The sequence below is a fragment of the Neopelma chrysocephalum genome, unplaced genomic scaffold, assembly GCF_003984885.1.
Source record: "Neopelma chrysocephalum unplaced genomic scaffold, ASM398488v2 Primary Assembly neopelma1_59, whole genome shotgun sequence".
In the NCBI taxonomy this organism is placed as follows: Eukaryota; Metazoa; Chordata; class Aves; order Passeriformes; family Pipridae; genus Neopelma; species Neopelma chrysocephalum.
Window position 1 is genome coordinate 367,989 of NW_020897714.1, and position 19,115 is coordinate 387,103.

Genomic DNA, 19,115 nt, shown 5'->3' on the forward strand with positions numbered 1-19,115 from the left:
CGTTGGGGAAACGCTTGGGATAGCGCCTGGTGTGGGCCATTGCTGGACGCTGCCTGCCGCGGCTCCGGAGCTGCCACAGACCAAAAAGAAAGGCCTGGGAGGAGGCTGGGAGACCTGCCCGGCCGCTCCTCAGCCACATGGGGCCCGATCCTGCTTCCACGAGAATCCCAGAGACTTTCCGTACTGACTTTGCTGTGGGTTGGCTCTGGTCCCCCGTCACATAATTCTGAAGTGAGCTGTGGCTGTACATGGCTGGGCTATAAGGCAGCTGCATTTCCTCCTTCCCATCATGGGGTGAACAAAATAATTAGTATTTGTGCATGAAACCCTTCTGAAATAAAATCTTATGACTGCCATTTCTCTGTTTGCTATATTTGAACTGGCCGGAAGAATGTTTAAATGTATCTCATGGACAGTTTACAACATGAATTATTTCCTGCCCTTGAAAAGTCATGGTTTTAAAATATCTGACAAGTTTATTACAATGAAATGTCACATTCCTCAAACAAGTCATCAAAAGAACAATTTTTTAGCAATGACTGGTTTCCAGCATTCACCATTCAGAAATGTTGCAGAGTCTGATTTTGTTTTGAATAAAATAAATAGAAAAAGCCTACGTTTGCTCTGCCTAGCATTCCTGGGTGTTCCAGGCAGGATTTCTGCTATCTAGTTGCAGTCCTAGGGTTTCTTCCTTAGTACCTCTGTACTTGTGACCACTTAGATTGCTACCCCCCAAGTTGCTCTCAGTTGGGTATCTAAAGCAGCTGTGAACGCCCCTCATAAAAATGCCCCCTCTCTCTCACTTTTTAGCATATAAAATGGTTTCACTGAATACTATGTAATATATATCAAAATGGTAGGGGATGGTGTATCAGAAATGGGCTAAACATACTAAGAAAAGTGCATTTAGAATTGTGTTCCCATGTGGTGGTCTTATAAAATTTCAATTATTGTTTTTTCTGTGACTGTATCTTAACATTTTTGATGTTTTAATTTGTTCTCATCTTTTTTTTCTTTTTTTTTTTGTCTTCCCTACTCAGCTCTTGCCCCTGTTCTTTGCCTCTGGTTTTGTTGGTGAGGATATCACAGTGATGTCTGCATTCAACCTGCTGCATTTGGTGACAAAGAGCCAGCCAGTGGCCCTGCGAGCCTGTGGGCTTCCCTCAGGTTGAATGGGTGCTGCTTGTTGTGTCATGCATAATGAAGGCCCTTGTAGGAATGGGTGTCTCTGCTGCAGGAAACAATGTGCTATGAGTTGCTGTGGTTTGTTAAAATTTTCCTTTGAACCAGAAGTTTATTTGCTTTTTTTTTTGATAAAAGTCACTGGCTTGAGCGAGGGGTTTCATATCTGAGATTTCAAGAAGTTTGGAAATGCTAACTTCCTTGTCCAAAATATTGTCTCTTAAATTTTATATTATTTTCCTCATTCTTGGCAAAAATGGTGAAATATTTTATTAAATGCCATTTCTACTTTTAAAAAGATGCATAAAAGAATTTAGGATGTTGATTGCTATTAAATCATAGGACTTAAAAACATTTCCCAAAATCTTTAGCAGTATGCTGTAGTTACACTCCATGTATTTCTTTTCACATTTTTATTATAAATCAAATATGTTGTACTGAAAATTATGTACAAAAAGTGTGCAGATTTTAAAAGTTAATTCTTTTATTCCTCTGACAGCATATTCCTTAGTTACGTGACACTTCTCTACCTAACTAAATGGAAACATGCAATTTAGTGCCCAGATGCAGCTGTACTTCTCGTGTAAGGTCCAGGTTTGTCCATTAGGTCTGGAAAGGGTACCATAAGACCTCATCTCCATGAGTTCCTTATTGATGAAAACCATGAACCTAAATATTTTGTGTTTCACTTGAACAGCAAGTGTATCTGTAATGTCCGCATAGTATTGTGAGTGTACATGGTTATGTGGGAGAAAATAAAAGCTGCACTGAGCTGATTTTAAACATGACTAAGAATTTTCTTGACACCCAAATAAAAAAGATACAGCCCTGGCTGATCCATGTTTGAAGCCTCAAAAAAGAACCAGCTTGGGTGTTGTGCTACATTCACAACTGGTTATGGCTGCAGAATGTTATGAGCAGTTTTTCCCAGAGCTGGACTTAGCAAGCATATGGAGGTGATGTTTTAAAGATTCTTTTCGGTGATAAGAGATCAATTTTCAAGCTGATGGATTTTTTCTAAAGCTGATTACACTTTATTTGAACTAAATCTGAGTCCAATTTTTGCAGCATTTGTGTTCTGTTTCCCCCACATGTGCACAAAACTCCCTTTAACCTTGATAGGAGCTGCAAACATATTGAGGAAGAGAGAGAATAACCCACATTGTGTCAGCTTGACCTTGGTTTCCTGTTATATTTGCTGCTGAGCCAGATTAAAAACCCTAAAAATATAGGGTAAGCAAATTTCCTTAGTCCTCATTTTGTACCTTTTGATGTGTGCTCATGTTGCCGGTGTCTATCTTAAAATGGGGACACTCAGCCTTCTGGCCATTTTGTTCCTACCCTGAAAAGGAGATCCCAAGTTGGTCAGCTAGAAACACACACAGCCCATGGGAGGTTTTGCTGTTGTGTACCTATTTGCAAAGCGTTGCACTATCTGTTTTGTCAAATTGTTTTTCTCTCATAATCCAGTAGTCACATTTTGGAATTAAAAAGTTAACACTACTGTTTATTCTCTTTGATCCCTAACTGTGCAACCATTAATAGATTGAGTTCCACTGACTACTTTACAGATATATATATAGAGAGAGATTTATATATAATAAACCCAAATTCATCTGCTAACAGTGGAATAATATACAATCACATATCTTACATATTTTAAGAGTAATCTAAATTCCCCAGGTACTTATAAATTAACATAGGCTTGTCTTGCCTTTGGTTTGTTTTTTTTGTGTGTGGTGTATTTAGAGGGTTGCAAGTAAATGGTATAGCATGTATCGAATAAAACATGGGAATGAGATGTAGAGCCAACATCTGCTTAAATGCCACAATGCCCTGTGACTTTGACTTCTGAATATACATAAAATACCCCAAGTTCTCATGATTTTTTATAACATAACACTTTGAGTTAGTACTTTTCCCACCATCCAGATCTGTGTGAATTGCAGTCCTTCAACCATACCACCATGCCATGTGTCCACTGAGTCTGGGACAGTGTGGAGCTTGGCTGCCTTCTAATTCAGTGGCAAATTCCATATGGAATGAGACTTTTGAACCTTCTGGAACCCCTGCCCACTCAGCGTAAGGGAGCGAAGTGCCAGCAGAGCAGCAAATGGGGCTTTCAAACAACATTTTAAACTCTGTGCAGTTAAATATTTGCAGGACAAGGACTTGAATGAAAGTATCATTTCAATTTCTGTGCTTGGAATAATACCTCTGTCCTTTCTGTAAGAGACAAAGTAACACAATGCAGTATTTAATTTATATTTAATATATAGTTGTAGATCAGAAATAAGTGACATTTTCACCGTCAAAAAATTTAAATTAATGAAATACCATTGGGAGGTATTTTAGAATAGAGATGATCTTCTGCCTCTCTTCTTTGAACCACTATTTTGTAAGCATATATGACTTACACAGGATCACTTGTGCTAGTGAGGTGTTTTTACTTGCTCTTTTTCTGTTTGTATATTAGCACCTGGAGTGCAGGTCTGTTCTTCCAAATTGTATTTTAAAAATACTTTTTTGTCTGAAGTTAGGACTAAACGTTTCAATGTGTGCAAACCTAGAGCACTGTTTGCTCATAACCTTTTTTATAGACAAGATGGAAAATCTGAGCAGGAGCAGGCACTCCCAGTAGGTGGCACTAGGCATTTGCTGTTATGCATGCCCAGGGCTATATGAAAAGCTTCCCATTTAGGAGTTATTCACACAGAAAGTACACCCTGAGACCTTAGGAACATTTACAAATATTTTAAGAAAAGCGTGAGCACTGGGAAGAATCACATCACTCTATGCTCGTACACAGACTACCATCACATTGGTTCAAGGTTTCTTCATTGCCAGTAATGATTACAGTTCCATTGTGTCTGTTGTGTGATGTAGAAATGTTGCTCCTTGAGCCCACTTTATTAGAGTCGAATGCTCTGAATTTCTTTGGAAATCTAGGATGCACTCAGCACCTGCCGGGATCTAGTTTACAGAAATTCAGTCTTAAAAAAAACTAACAAACAACAAACCACTTCAAAACCACATCAACGCCCATCAAACGTTTGATGTAAAAACTACTTCAGCTGCTTTAATGCATACCAAGAAGCAACTGATACAAATAATGATTATGCAGATTCCATGTACATGTTTTCTGAAGCAGACCACCAACCTATAAAGTAAAAAGATAGCTTATTTTGCTTTGCCATGTCTTTTAATTATTATGGGTTCTCATTTCTTAAAAAGATCTTTTATTTTTTTAACACTTTGAATGTTGTGCTGCTTACATCACATTTTTGCATGCAATAATTTGGCTTTTCCTCTCCTGTAGATCAAAGAAAATTATGGTGCTTGTAAAATTAAGTAAAAGTAATGATGAAGAAACCACAGGGGTAGACTTAGGGTTGATTTATTTTTTTTATTTTTTTTTCTGCATAATAAAGTCCTAGGTAATATTAAATTCTTGTTAAGTGTTTAATTACTAAAATAACTACTAGTAGGACACCATACTTTCTTAGGATTAGATGAAATTACAATGCATCTGTATGAAGATGGTGCTGGGCATATGGTGTAAATCTTTATTAAGTAAATATCTATAGTATAGTTTTCCATAACTTGTTTTATTAAATATTTGTTAATACTAGTTTCAATATACTATCTTTTCATAAAATTGAATAGTGAAGACAAAATTACTGGGTCTCAAAATTGGACTTTTATTAGTAATCTTTTAACATAAAGGATTACTTTTAGGAGCAGATCTTCTAAACATTTGTGTGCATTTGTTCCTCCGAACTCTCAAACTGCTCATGTCAGTGAAATTATCTGTGTGCATAATGTTTGCCAGATATGGCTTTAACAACAAAAAGTCCAGAAAAGACCTTATTCTTGTGTGTTTCAAGTATAGTAGTTGCTGTCAAACTTTGTGTGATTTAAGTATGTCTAAATGTTTCATATTGTATGTTTCTATGTTCAGATATCATTTCCATAATGTATGTCATAACTTCCCCATAGTTTACCGTAATGTGTATCACCAGAGATGTACTACTACAGATGTCTGTTCACATGGTTTGAATGAAAATAAAAGTAAGACTAATATTGTATAGCATAAACCACCGGTATGGCTATGGTTAAATGCCTGTCAATGTTTTCATTATAAATCCCTATTTTCTGGGGTTTATATCTTGAATATAAAAATTTGCTCTGTGTTTAAATATGTCATACAAGGTCGCAGATGAGTGTACCTGTTCCTCAGAACTGGTTGAGGGGCAAAAATTAAAACTGATTTCTATCAAGCTAAATTTAAAAAAATAGCAAATACTAATTTGGAGCAAAAATAGATTTTTAAATTTAAAATAGTCTTAAAAATACCTAGGTTACTACCTCCCGGCAGTTATGACGAATTTGATAAATGCTTGAAAAGCGTCTTGAAAATACACACTATGTGAGCACAATAGTAAACAGCATGTGAAGCCTTTCATGTGTCATTATTATATAAATGTTTGTGTATATGTCTGCCTTCTAGTCATAGGAACTAGAACACTGTATTATCGTAATAGAGCATATTTTTGGAATTACTTTAGTTTTAAAAATTAACTTTGCATATAGCTGTCTTAATGGGAGTGTATTCAGTGTTGTACTGCATTTACAAATATTTCTTTTGTACAATAGTATTCAGTCTAGAATGTCTTATTTAATGCAGTTTAGAATGAAATTTATTTGTGGATATCTCATTGGGAGTAATACTTGAAGAGTACTTGATACTTGTAAAACTTGGGATCATAAAGAAAACTAGAAGCCTTTTGTACGTACCCTAGAGTTTGTACCCTGTTTTTTTGCTCTTCTCAACTCCTTGTTCTGATGGAGTTTCACACTCTTCCTCATCTGCTCAATAGTCAGAAAGTGCTCGTCCCTGCCTCATCTGGGTAGAGGCTCCTCAGTGACTCTTGCACTGAGAAGCTTAAGGATGATGATACGTCTCTTGTGCTCCCAGACCATGCACAGAGCCAGTTCCTTAATGTGTTCCTTGATGGATCTTTTAAGATTGTTTGTGTTCCCTTCCTTCTCCCATAAAGGATCCACCACAAACCATTTCCACCCTTCTTGCAGAAATGTTTTAATTCTGGGAGCTCATAAATTTCCTGCGTTCCATTTCTCTGCCCTCTGCAGCTCAAACTTACTGTGTTTTCTGCTTAGTTGGGTATGGAAAAGATGAAGTTTCAGCACTAATGGTGTTTCTGTGTTTTAAAGTTTCTCATGGAAAGTTACTTTTTTATTATTGGAGTATTTATCAGGACATCTGAGAAGTCCTTTAAGGACTGCCTTCACTTTTTTCCCTTCAATTAAAAGCAACTCCTGGCTTTGTCCTTTCTCTGAGGAGTATGTGATGAAGGTTTCAGAGTGTGTATGTGATGTAAAGGAGAGATGACAGCACACAAAAAGGAAGGAGATTTTTTTATGTTGCTAAGCTGAGGGAGTACAAGCAAGAAAAGGTGCAAGAAGTGAATATAAACCCTAAAGTCTGTAAGACTAGGTTGGGAAGCAATGGAGAAGATAATCTAGTGGGCCACTTACGGAATGGGTGAGCTTGGAATTTGATGGAACATTACCATAACTTAACTGATAGGTTAACCACAGGTTGCTACAGCACAGATCATGATTTGGGGGAAACAAGTAGAGAGGAGTCCCAGAGAATGCTAAGAAGCAGAAAATGTTTGTTCTTAGTTACAAGCTAAACACGTGTCTCAATCTGTGATTTCCTTCAAAAGAAGCTATGTTGGGAAGGGACACATGGCCAGGGTATGAAGGTGCCCCCTGCTCTGGCTGGAGGAGAGGTTCTTGTGGGATGGGAGGTGCCAGCAGCCCAGATCCGGCACTGGCAACTTTATGCACTGAATGCAAGAACTCCCAGCTCAGTGCTCTGGCCCAGGTCAAGGAGTCCTGAGGAGAGCAGAGTGGGAAAGGGCTTGACTGAGTCCTCTTAAAGGCCTTTTATAGAGCTTGACCCCATCTTCCTAACCCATAAAGCTTGGCTGAATTTTAAAGAAACATAGGAATTCCAGAAGGCCCATTAGCGAAAGAGGTTGCCAGTTACAAACCTTTTTGGCTGTTTCTCTACCATTAGTCCTGAAGCAAGTTGAGAGGGCAGGGGACTACCGTGTTTTCTGTAGTAGTTCTTCTGGTCATAGCAGAGCAACAGCTGGAGCACAGAGTGTCACAGCAGCTTCTGTCTTCATGCTGGATATGTCCCTCGGTGTTTGGAGAAGCGGAGTGAAAGGCCATAGATCAGGCTATGCCTGCTTGTGTCTTTGCTAAAAAGGTTCCTTACCCTCCACAGTGGGAGACATATCGAGTTTTGCAGGAGGTTAGATCTGGGCTGTTGTGGGGAATTGGAGGAGAAGAAAGACCTTCCCCCCCACCCCTCTCCTTTCCTCCACCCCCCTCCCAAGTACAGATTGTGGCACCTTGACTCATTGGCTCATTTCACAGGCCACACATCACTATTGTGGAGGAAGCAGGAGGAGGATTTAGCAACAGCCTGAATGCCAAAATAAGCTACACACCACTGCAGTAACTGCTGGCAAATGCTGACTTTTTAATTGTTTCTGATGCAGGGTTAAACCTTTATTAAAGCAGTGTGAATAAACTTCTTTTGATGCCTGACTGAAATATTTTAAATGCAAGAGGTAGCATAAAGCCCTCATTAAATTCATCTTAATTCTGCTGTTAATAAAATGTCTTTCCATATGTTGTGCTACCTTTTATTGATTCAGACAGAAATCTACTGACCAGATACAGAGTGCTCAATGTCTTTGCCTTTCTTCCCTTTAATTTAAAAAAATGTACTGCCTGTGAAAGGTGCTAGGATCATATCAGCAAAACAAAAGTCTCTTTATCTGTTAGGGGGGAGTGGAAGAGAAATCCATCATTATAAATGTTCCCCCTTCCACTGCTGTACCAAGAGATCTTGATCTTGTCTTGCCTGGTTTGCATCCGAGAGTAATAGGTCATCTGCCCTGTGCACTCTGTCTTTGGCCATCTCAGCAGAAACAATAACAAATAACAAATGTGGCAGTTTATAATGTAATGAGCTTATGCTCCGCTAAATTGAAGGTTTTTCAACCTCTGCTGAGCAGCCATATGCTGTCATTGCTATGGTACTAGTAAAGATGACAGTTCAAAACACTCCAGGGGAAGCTGCCTTCACCTTCACCAGCTAGCACAGGGTGGTGGTGGACTCCTCAGTCATTATAATTTGGAAAGGTTGTGAGACCAAGATTGTGGCTGGTAGTGACATTTATTTCATTATCATCAGATAAGTAAAGTAGACGTACCTGGAGAGAACAAAAGGAGCCGCTTTTCTTTCCCCCTTTCCCACTATGCAAAACACTTGAGTCTTTTGTTAAATGCTTTTTACATTTGCAAGGTTCACATTTCTCTTCCAGGGAATGTCTCTTTGGCTTGCATGGCCATGTAACCTGCTGCAAGCACGCTTGCAGACCCGTGGAAACAACAGGGCAGCTCCTGTTCCCATAGATGCTGCCTGTACAGGACTGCTGGGGTTCTAATACCATTTTCTTTGGAAAGAAAACAAGTGTACAGAAGAGATGCATGACTTACCAGTTTGGGGTTTTTTTGTTTGTTTTGATTTGATTTGGTTTTGGTGTTTTTTTTTTTATTTATTTTGGATTTTTTTGGTGCTTAACAAATTTGCTGTCTTATATGGGAGATTTCTGACGATGACTCAGAATATATGCGTTTGTATTAAACAGGAGCCATGCTGATGACCAGGTGGAAAAAATAAATGTGACAGCTCTGTTACTTGATTGCATGGGAAGTTTGCAAATTTGCAAAGAAGGGGCTTGCCTTTCCCTTGTGGCCATCTGACCCTCCTGGGTGTTAAGTAAATAATTTTTTTAAACACAGTTAATTTTTGGGTGGCGTTCTTTTAAGATAGAACCTGGCATTTGACCCAAAATTGTAACTGCTGTCCTGGTACCTGGCTTTAGGATTTTCAATGCACAATATAGTGGAAATGGTCTTTGCCCCATTACTTCCAATGCTTGCATGAAACTGCAAATGGTATTTCAACAGCAGGTGGGAGTTGGCTACCTACAGCAAGAAAGCAAAGGAGCCATCCCTCAGAGGAGAAACACAGATCAGTTTTTCAATGTGTAAAACATTTACAGGGTTTTTTGAAGGATGAAGTTTGGATTTTACTTAAACTTGACCTCCCAGCATTTCAGTTTCTTTTGCAGCATCTATCCTAGTCACCAGCAGGCTTTGGTAATTTAAAATGGCTTGTGAGTGGATTATAAAAAGGACTACCATGTCAAATACAGGTTTTATAAAACTGTGTTTTCCAGCTTAGAAGGCAGTAGAATTTTTTGCAATTATTTGCTTTTTCAAGAGTTCTTCTTTTTTAAACTAGATGAGCAGTTTCTGACTTGTTTGCAGTGAGAGGACCCTACAGCATTCTTCTAAGACTGTGGACTACAGGCTGCAGAGAACAAACTAAGCAAAAGTTAGAGAGTTGAGCATTTGCCTTTTTGTAATCAAAGAGAGAGGCAAAACTGTCAACAAGAGGCATAAACTGTGTAAATGACATTTGAAATAATAAAAAATGAGAGATTCCACTTTTAATAATACTGAGCATTAGCAAAAGCATATGTAAGGATATTTACTTAAAGAAATGTATGCAAATATTTTTTAACTTTGCAGGATTCCTCTTAATGTCAGTTTGAGATAATTTACCATTTATCTACCCCGGTCTGATGCACTTGTGGGGGGACACTCTTTGCAAAGCAAAGAGGTGTATACTTAGAGCCAGATCCTGTAGTACATTCATAGACCCTTAAGTAGCTCTGCATATGCCAAAGGGTCTGCCTATACAGGTCACATTGCAGGACTGGGGCTGGGGTGGTATATGAGTAATAAAATGTGCTGGAAGGCCCCTAAAAAACTGCTTGGGTATATTAAAAGAAGTAGTATGGAAAACTAGAAGCCCAATTTATTATATGGCTGTGTTTTGCTGGAACATTTGATCTTGCTGTATTTAATTCAGGAAGTCTACGTGGTATGTGCTCAGTCTATGACTGTAATGTCCATTAATTGTAGTGGAACATAAGCATACATAGAAGGGGGAAAATGTAAGCTGTGTCTTCCATGCATAGTTGAAATATTGAGCTAATTTCAGTGATAGGAAGCAAAAAAGCATAAGAGAAAACTGTTAGAATGGTTCCAAAGACTGTTTGAAGTAGGAAAGCCACCAGGAAAAATGCCGCCAAATTTCAGGGCACGTCAGACCCTAATCGCCACCCTCTGGCATGTTGGAACAGGTGAAGGGCTGAGTGGTGAGGAGTAATGGTCTGCTAACTTGTGTTGGTCTGTCTGAATATATCTTGTTGCTAGTTTTCTTTTGATTGCTTATAGGGAAGGAATGTTATGAATCACAGATTTGAAAAGGTCAGTTGGAATTTATATGTGAGGTGAGATGCTTAATGTCTTCATTATCAGGTCAACACCCAGAAAATACTTTCTGTTCACTTAATTCATACAAAGGACTCCAGAGCTGAACTCTGAAATGCCCACAGTCTGCTGGTGAATAGTAGATGGCAGCATGCACTCCCTGTTTTTCAGAAAAAATCTTCCTAAGCATAGGAATACCACGAAGTCTCCAAGAAGGGTTTGGTGTTTGTTTCACCCTCCTCAGGGTTTTTTTGGTTGTTTTTGTTTGTTTGTTTTGGGGATTTGTTTGTTTGTTTTTGGTTTTGTTTTTTTTTGTGTGTGTGTGTGTTTACACAGTAAGATTTGTGAGCCTGGTCTTTTCCTCACAAAGCCTTCCATCCTGCTCCAGGATCGTAACTGCTTTTAGTACTGCTGCAACTGTTGGCAGGAGGCTGAAGGCAAGTGCCTGTTGGTGACAGTTGCCTGCACACTGCTCTTCTCATGAGTGCCCACCCCAGTGAAGGCACTGTGGTGTGCTGATTAGAGAGATTTAATCTGGCCTTCAATCGCCAGTAAAGAGAATTTTGTTTGCCCTTGCAGGCCAGTGTTCACCTCTGCTAACAGTAGGATCTAACTGGAGTTCAGAACATAGCTGTCCTGGGCTCTTCTAAAAGTCATTGGTGAGAACATCACCTCCAAAGAACAAGTGAGATCCTTTCCAGAGTCCTAATATAGATCCTATGAATCCAGACTCTGTTATTCTCCTGTTTAATTTAGTCTCACCTTTAATGTAATCACACTGATGTCAGACTATTTGTAGAAGTGATGACCTTTTTTCTCATCTGCCTCGAACTGTATAATTTGCCAATGAACTGTGAGCCCGCCTTTATGCCTGAGTTGCTGAAGAATTTTGTTGCCTGTATGGGAAACCTTTCCACAGCCCAAACCTCATCCTGTCTATGGAGAACCAGACTGAGGAAGGTGTTCAACCTGTCCATTTATTAGCTGGTTTAATAACAAGTTTGATAACATCTCCATTACTAGCGACAGTTTTTCTCATATTGGGCATATCTTTGTGTAGCTTTGTGTTGTCCCCTGGAACAGTTTCAAAACCAGAAGCAATCACTCTGAGCACTTTTGTCCCTCTAGCATGTAATTTTTTTTCCTAATCAAAGGACTGTGTTCCTAGAATCTCATCCAGTGGTTTCTAGGATTCATTGCACTTTATAGAAGCTTGCAGACTAGCCCTGTTTCAGGTAACATACCCTTCCATCCTCTGCAGTTGGGGGTGAGTCTTGCTTTACCTCCTTGGCTCTTTGGCAATATGGAAATAGTGTGATCCATTTACTGACCTATTCTTTTGTTGCTAGCAGTTAAATAATAAGTGCAATTAATTGAATAGGGCCATTCTTGAATGCTGAGGACTGGACCAAGAGATTTCTTTTATGATTTGTAGTGCTTGTAGTGCAACTTTTTGTTGATGCGTACTCAAATTACAAACTGGAGAATCCTTTGTTGGGGTCATTTGCAGTTTACCCCACTGCACTTTGGCAAAATTTCCCTGTAGACAAAAATACTTGTTTGTAGTATAGAATATGCAGTTAATCATTAAAACAAGTGGGGAAAATCTTTTTTTAACATGCTTTCTACTTCTATGTTGTAGATCAAGTGGCATCTAGAAATTTTTTTGTGCATATAGTGAGCCCATTGATTGAAGAACATTAAATTTCTAAAAGAGATGAAAAATTATTTAGGGAGAGTAAAGAGGGAGTACTGACCATTCTTTAAAACACTCAGTATTTTCTCTTTTTCCAAAGTGAAGCTATGCTTACTTTTTTTTGTTTTGTTTTTTGCAACAGCTGAGGAGCAAATAGTATGTTTTTTTAAATTATGGGTAGATATTTTTAAAAGTGATGTTGGTTTATAAGATTTTCTGCTCTCTAGACTACTTTTAAAGACTGAAATTATAGATAAAAGACTGTCTCTCAAACAGTTTCTTTCTGAGCTGCGTAATGCAAGATAACAATAGCTATTTATATAATGTATATGCTTCCTTTCCCTGTTAGCTATACTTTGAAAGACTTATTAGTCCTAGAGTCCTGCACATTTGGAGAATAAAAACTTCCAAAGTTTGACATCTTTAAATAAGCAACCAAATGTTATAAAGAACAAACCTCACTTACAGTTAGGAAACAATATTTACATTTAAGGTTGAAAAGCCAGGATGTAGGAAAATTTTGCTAATTTGGAAGGTGACCTTTAAGTGCACCAAAACCAAATAATTTGTAAGCTATGGCACAGGGCACATTCCTGCAAAATTTGTGTGAATACTGCTATAGTGGTTCTTGAAAGACAAACAAAGAGACCTGGAATGAAATCTTTATCCCTCTCCCAAATAAGATTGAAGCTAACAAAGGCATACAGCAGCGCTCTTTCAAAGCTTGCCATTAAAACGAGGGCTCTGCAGCACAGCTAATGAGATGGCTCAGAGTGGAAAACAATCTGTTTTTAAGAATGTTTAGATGAAAAGTAATTTCTAATCTATGAAATAAAATTGCTTTTCAATACCTTTCTTTCAGTAGTAAAGCTTTTTATGTTTGCACTATTTACTTCAATCAGATGTTTTCAATTTTAGTTTTTTCTTTCTGAAGAAAATACTTCCTAGGGGTAGTGGTTAGTTGATAGTGACCAATAGCATTATTCTTTTTCTGTCTCCCCTATTCACCCACCCCCATACATTAAAAAATTGAGAAAAGAAGAGGGGGAGGTAGAAAGAAACATCTTTTCCTAAATGATTTGCAAGCATCTGTGCTTTAAGCTACTTTTTATGAACACTTCTTATTAATGACTCAAGGTAAAAAAGCAGAAAAGCATCCAATGTTAGGAAATTGCAATCCAATACCATGTAATTTAAACCTGCCATTGCCTCTCCTGTACTAAATGACATACAGATGGGTAGCTCTGTTGCCTCTACTTTGGGAACACAATTGGTCTTTTTATGAGAGTATACATGTTACTAGCAAAAAATATTTTTGTCAGCACTGTTTATTTCTAATTGTACCATATTTTAATTACTGTCATAATTAGAGTGCTTTTTCCCTGCTGTATTTTGTCAGCTAATTTTTGCCAATGATTATCAAAGTTACCTGAATATTTGGCAATTTCTGCTACTACTTTGGGAGTTTTCATTCCCAGAAGCAACCTAATTGTTGGTTTTTTCTTTCCTGATGTGAATTTTTACACTATGCTAATGTGTTTTTTTACAGTAATCTTTTTTTACTCCTTGGATTTTCTGTTTGAACTAAGCAAAGCAAAAGTTGAGATTTTCAAGGGAGAGTAATTTCAACAGCAACCTCAAATTTTACAACATGTTTATTGTTGAACCTTGTACAGCTTTGTGCATAAAGAAATTACTTGCTCCTCAGGACTCCTAGTGCTTCAACAGTGAAAAAATAAAATGGCTACTGTCATAAAGAATGATGATGAAACTAGAAGTTAAATCAACCTTATTGTAATTCTGAAGATTAAGAATTGTTTTTCAGCTACTTTTAAGGGTAATGAAATTGCTAGTTGTTGTGGCTAAACATCATATGCCCATTACCATAAGTCTCCAATATAGATGTCTTGTAAAGAATGTTTCAGCTGTAGCTGGTTTTTTTGCAGATTTTTTTTTTAATGGTCATAAAAATGGTACTTTCTTGTGAATGATTGTGTGCGCAACAGTTTAGTGTATAACACATCGAAGGGCTTTGGCTGTAGCACGTTGTCACTGCTCCAGTGGAATCACCTGGCTCTCTATAAAAATTCTTTTTTAAACTTGAAGAAATAATCAGCTGCGGTACAGCTGAGCTATTTTTTGTGCATTAGGGACTGGTCTGGTCATTGACAAGTGAATGCAGAAGCTATGCTGTGGCTGTCTGCCAAAGCAATTATTCAGGATTTAAGCTAAAAAGGCTCCTTCTTCCATATCCTCTCCCTTTGCAGGGTCATGTAGGGATAAAAAGGACTGTAAGGTGGTCTTTTCCCAGGAGGAGCTGAGGAAGCGGCTGACACCCTTGCAGTACCATGTCACTCAGGAGAAAGGGACTGAAAGGTAAGGTAGGACGAAAGAAACTCAGATCTCAAAACACAGGCATGTTTCTTTTCCACCCCTCCTCTTACTGCAGTTTCCTTACCTTCCCCACCAAGTTTTGTTGGTTTTTCTTTTCCTCAGGATTTCTGCACTTGTTTACTAACCCCTACAAATTAACACTACTGCAAAGACAAGCATCTGCGACATGGGGGCCAGGGCCAAAGGTCTTGTGTGACTTTTAATGAACACTGCATGTCTTATAAAATCACCAGGCTTATGCTTAGAGTCTGTTTTTAGTTTACTACAAAACGGGTGGAAGTAATAGTGGTTTAGGTACACTTCTTTTGGAAGACATCGTGGTAAGCAGAACCACGAGGGAAATGGCCCTGTGCCAGGAGGCTGGAGTTTTGAAGGTGGCCATTGTAAGTATAGACGTTTTGGCTGCAGAAAGAAGGTAGCATAATTTAGTTCTTTTCCACCCCACTCCAATTTCTTTTTGAAGCACATGTGGAGAAGGTATTTATTGGCTCATTTGTGGTTGGAATGTAAAAAATTTTCAATAACTGCCCTCACATGGCTTTAGTCACTGGAAGCCAGCCTCAAGTCCTGGAGGGAAAAAAAGACTTGCTTCCAAGAGTGTTTTTAGTGAATAAAGTCTCTCTCTCAGCTGATTCCAGCACGAAAGAAACTTGCCAAAGCCCAGCCATTTTTTGTTGCCTAATTTATACCACTGAGCTTGGCCTAAGGCCCTGGCTTTTCCTCTGCTCCAAATGTACTAATGATGTAACTGCTTGTTTTCATTCATGAGCTGAAAGGGCTCCCTGCTGCACGTGCGGTCCCAGTTAATAGGCAAACCTTTTCCTGACAGTGCTGAATTTGGTGGCTGAATGTGCCGGGGAGACTGGCAAGGATGGTCCCCCTCTCCGCTCCATCCCCCTCGGTCCTCCTGCAGCCCTGGCGGGGCAGGGAGATGGTGGCCTCTGCTGGGAGGCCTGCCTTCCCCCCAGCCCTCCACGCTCTTGTGTACGGGACCAACAACGTGATTTAATGCACACAAACAATTGGAGATTAGGTCATTCTTAAAAATCCTGTTTATAAAAAAAATTGGACCTCATAAAAAGAGTGAAAGGATAATAAAAACAAGCTGCTGAGCACATAGGCTTTTTGTTGGGCTAGCACAGCTGATTTGTATTAGGTGAATGACCTCCTAGCCTTTTAGATTGTTAACTTAGAAAAATATTCCCTTAAAGCTGGAATATTGCTTTTCAACTGAAAATATAAGGCACACACAGCTTGAAATCATGCACCAATTATTTCATTTTCAGCTACAATGCCTCTGCTGCCCAAGCAGCCAGTGGCAGCCTGACCCAGCACCTCACACCTCGCTCCGCTGTGGCCACAGAGCCTGCCACACTGCCCAGACACTGGCCTAGGCACGTGTGGCAGGTTGAGCTACGTGCTAAACAATCAATGTTTACAAAAATTTGACAGTTCACTTGCCAAATAGGGGAAGACTCCAGTTTTACGCCTTTTTGTTGGTGTTGTAGTTCTGGCCTTTGAACTGTGGGACAATTTGCTTCCTTTTGCATGATGCGTAACACCTGAGGCACACTAACAAGGACATTCCCCTTTTCCTGCTTTATTTGCTGGCTTTAATAAAACCCAACTTCCATCTTTGAAATTGTGTTTTTTTTCTATAATGTTTTCTAAAGACTTAGATACTTTGATAATTAAAAAAACCCGAATTCCTTTATTTAATTTTAAAATGTTGTGTTGTTGTTTTCCCAGTGCCTTTGAGGGGGAGTACACACACCATAAAGCTCAAGGAATATACAAATGTGTTGTTTGTGGGACTCCTTTATTCAAGTGAGTATGCTAAATATAGTTTTGAGATGTCTGTCTCTACGTTATGTGTAATCTTGTGTATATTCCATACATAATTGTATAAGGTCATTTTATAGGCTCACAGAATGGGGAAGTCATTCAGCCTGTTAAGGGATACATGAGAAGCAATGTAAATAATAGTTCTATAGTAAAATTAATCTCATAATAAAGATAAAAAATTATGATAAATAAGACAGTAAGATAACATTTAGGTAAAACAGGAAATATGACAGAAAAATAAGTAGTAATTGTTTAAATATTTTTATTTATGCCAAATAATTGCAACACGGTCTTCCACTGCCTTGACAGATACTGAGGTTTAAGTGCTAGCATTACTTACGGTAGCTTTAAGAGCTACCGGGTGGCGATGCTGGATCCATGCTACAGCATTTTATCTGATAATGGAGAAAAAAGTAGATGCTTTTTTTCTTTAGAATTCAAGCAGTTAAGAAAACAAAACCTGGGAAAATTGCATTACTTACTATATTTCCATCCATCCGAAATAGCACACATGGAGAGCTGATTTAGGAATTGGAGCAAGGATTTAGAAAGAAATACTAACTTTTTTGTCTTGCATGAAAAATACTCTTTAGAAGTGTTCTGGCAATTATAGCTGTAAATTTAATGCTAGAAGCAGTGCTGATTGAATTTTCTTGATCACTGCATTGTTCTGCAGAGATTCAGCTGTTGCTTATGTGTTTTTTTCTTATTTCTAGCTGCTTGTGTTCATTCTGATTAATTTAATTTTTTTTCTTGCTTTTTTCCCCCTCAGTTAACACTCAGTCCCTCTCACTTGAAGAGGTACCTTTACAAGAGCACGAAGCAGGATGGTCAGGACAGCGCTAATAATATAGAAAATTGGGCCAGTAATAGGTTACAAAGGAAAATACAATTGATGTAGCTCTAGAATCACCAGATGTGGTAGTGATAGTTGTTCTCAAGAGACTATCTGTAAAATGAAAGAAGTGCTTAATCTCTGTGATGTTTGATTCCTCTGTTGGGAAGATTACCTGCAGAAACTTGAGTAAGAATGTGAATCTTTTGAGTATCTTGGTCACTATTTTAGCCCGGACAGCTGGAAAAAAAGTGATAAGAAAACACAGATAGGAGAATGCAAAATGTATGCTATTTACTACCTTTTCCCCACAGAGTGTAAATGACTGAAGTATTTTCTTAGGAGTAAGGTGGTAGTACAATACAAAGGAAGTCCATTGCCCATTTAAAATGAAAGTAGGGTTTTTTTGGTGGTATGGGTTTTTTTTGTTTTGTTTTGTAATGTCCAGATAGTCATCTGAAACTTGCATTTACATTTGTTTCTCATTGGCTGTCCATTAATTTTTTTTCTTTATGTCCTTGTAATCTGTAAATATATATATTTGGACTATAGACCTGTCAGTTTAACTAGGAAAGAGACTGGAGCTTCAGCAGTAATATTAACAAACTTCAACTTTTAACATTTCTGATTTACGTTGTTTCATTACCATGTGACACACAAGGTCAGGGAACACATGAATTTTACACTACAGATGAAAGACTTGTTTTTTGGTAGGTCTTTAAAACAGAACTCTGTCTCTATCATAGGAAAGATAAAAGAAACAACTAGGAATTTGACATCTCTTCATCTACCTACTCGTACTAGTGTTATGAGAAACCTCCCAAGCTTTATGGAGGACGTGCTTTAACTTTTTCCACAATCAAAGGTGCCTCACACATAAAATCCATAATCATGCCATTGAATCTAATTATTCTATCTCTCAACTTTCACGCTAGACAGTCTCCTACATCCCAGTACAGCTGCCCTAAAGAAAGCAATAAATGAGAGAGACAATAAACTAATCTCAAGGACCTCCTTTTCTGCAAGCCAGCCCTTATGTAGTTTTGTGTTACACTTACTCCAATCTAGCTGTAGGCCTATGCTAAAAGGACCCCTGCTGCCCTCGCCTTTCTCTAGGGTGTTTTTTCATGGCTTCCTCTTCACTGGACCTCACATGGTGTGGCTGGAGCATGTCTCAGTGCAGAACATTGATCTGACAGAAAACTAATAAGCCAAAGAAAAAGCCCTCATCCTTATCAACCATACCTGCTCATGTTAATTTTTTGTGAGCCACATTTATCATGGATGGACAGCCTCTGCCACAAGGTTGTGTTTTTCTGTATCGGTTCACAGAGGGCCACCTATGCCACCCAAATCCTCAGTGTTTTCTAAGGGCCAAGTGTATTTGCAAAATTGCACCTACTTTAATTTTTCAAAGCATTTTCTTGTACATTGTGCAAAAATACCATTCTGTCCATAGCCATGGTTAGAATGGACCTGAGTGAAATCCATGACTCATGCTATTGCCATAGAAGAGAAGCTATTCCATATTTAAGAAACCATGGTCATGTCCTTTACCATATGCAGGACTGTGAGAAAGATGTGGTATAGATGGGAACTGGGAAGCTTGGGAGAATGATTTCCTTTTAAAAAAAGAAATATTATTGTTCTGTCAGTTTCCAATTTTTAGGGCCAAGGACTGAATTGCCAAGTCTTCATAAATCACCCACT

At 38.5% G+C, this 19,115-nt stretch overlaps 1 protein-coding gene across 1 annotated transcript in view; it reads left to right on the plus strand.

The window, feature by feature from the left end:
• Positions 1 to 1,040: 1,040 nt before the first annotated feature.
• The window catches only part of MSRB3 (methionine sulfoxide reductase B3), a 61,446-nt gene continuing 43,371 nt past the window's right edge, over positions 1,041 to 19,115 (plus strand). The window contains exons 1-3 of the mRNA XM_027679639.1: positions 1,041 to 1,167; positions 14,599 to 14,707; positions 16,475 to 16,552. Of these exons, the coding sequence (XP_027535440.1) occupies positions 1,092 to 1,167; positions 14,599 to 14,707; positions 16,475 to 16,552 (263 nt within the window). The 5' untranslated portion in view covers positions 1,041 to 1,091. The remainder of the gene's footprint in view (positions 1,168 to 14,598; positions 14,708 to 16,474; positions 16,553 to 19,115) is intronic.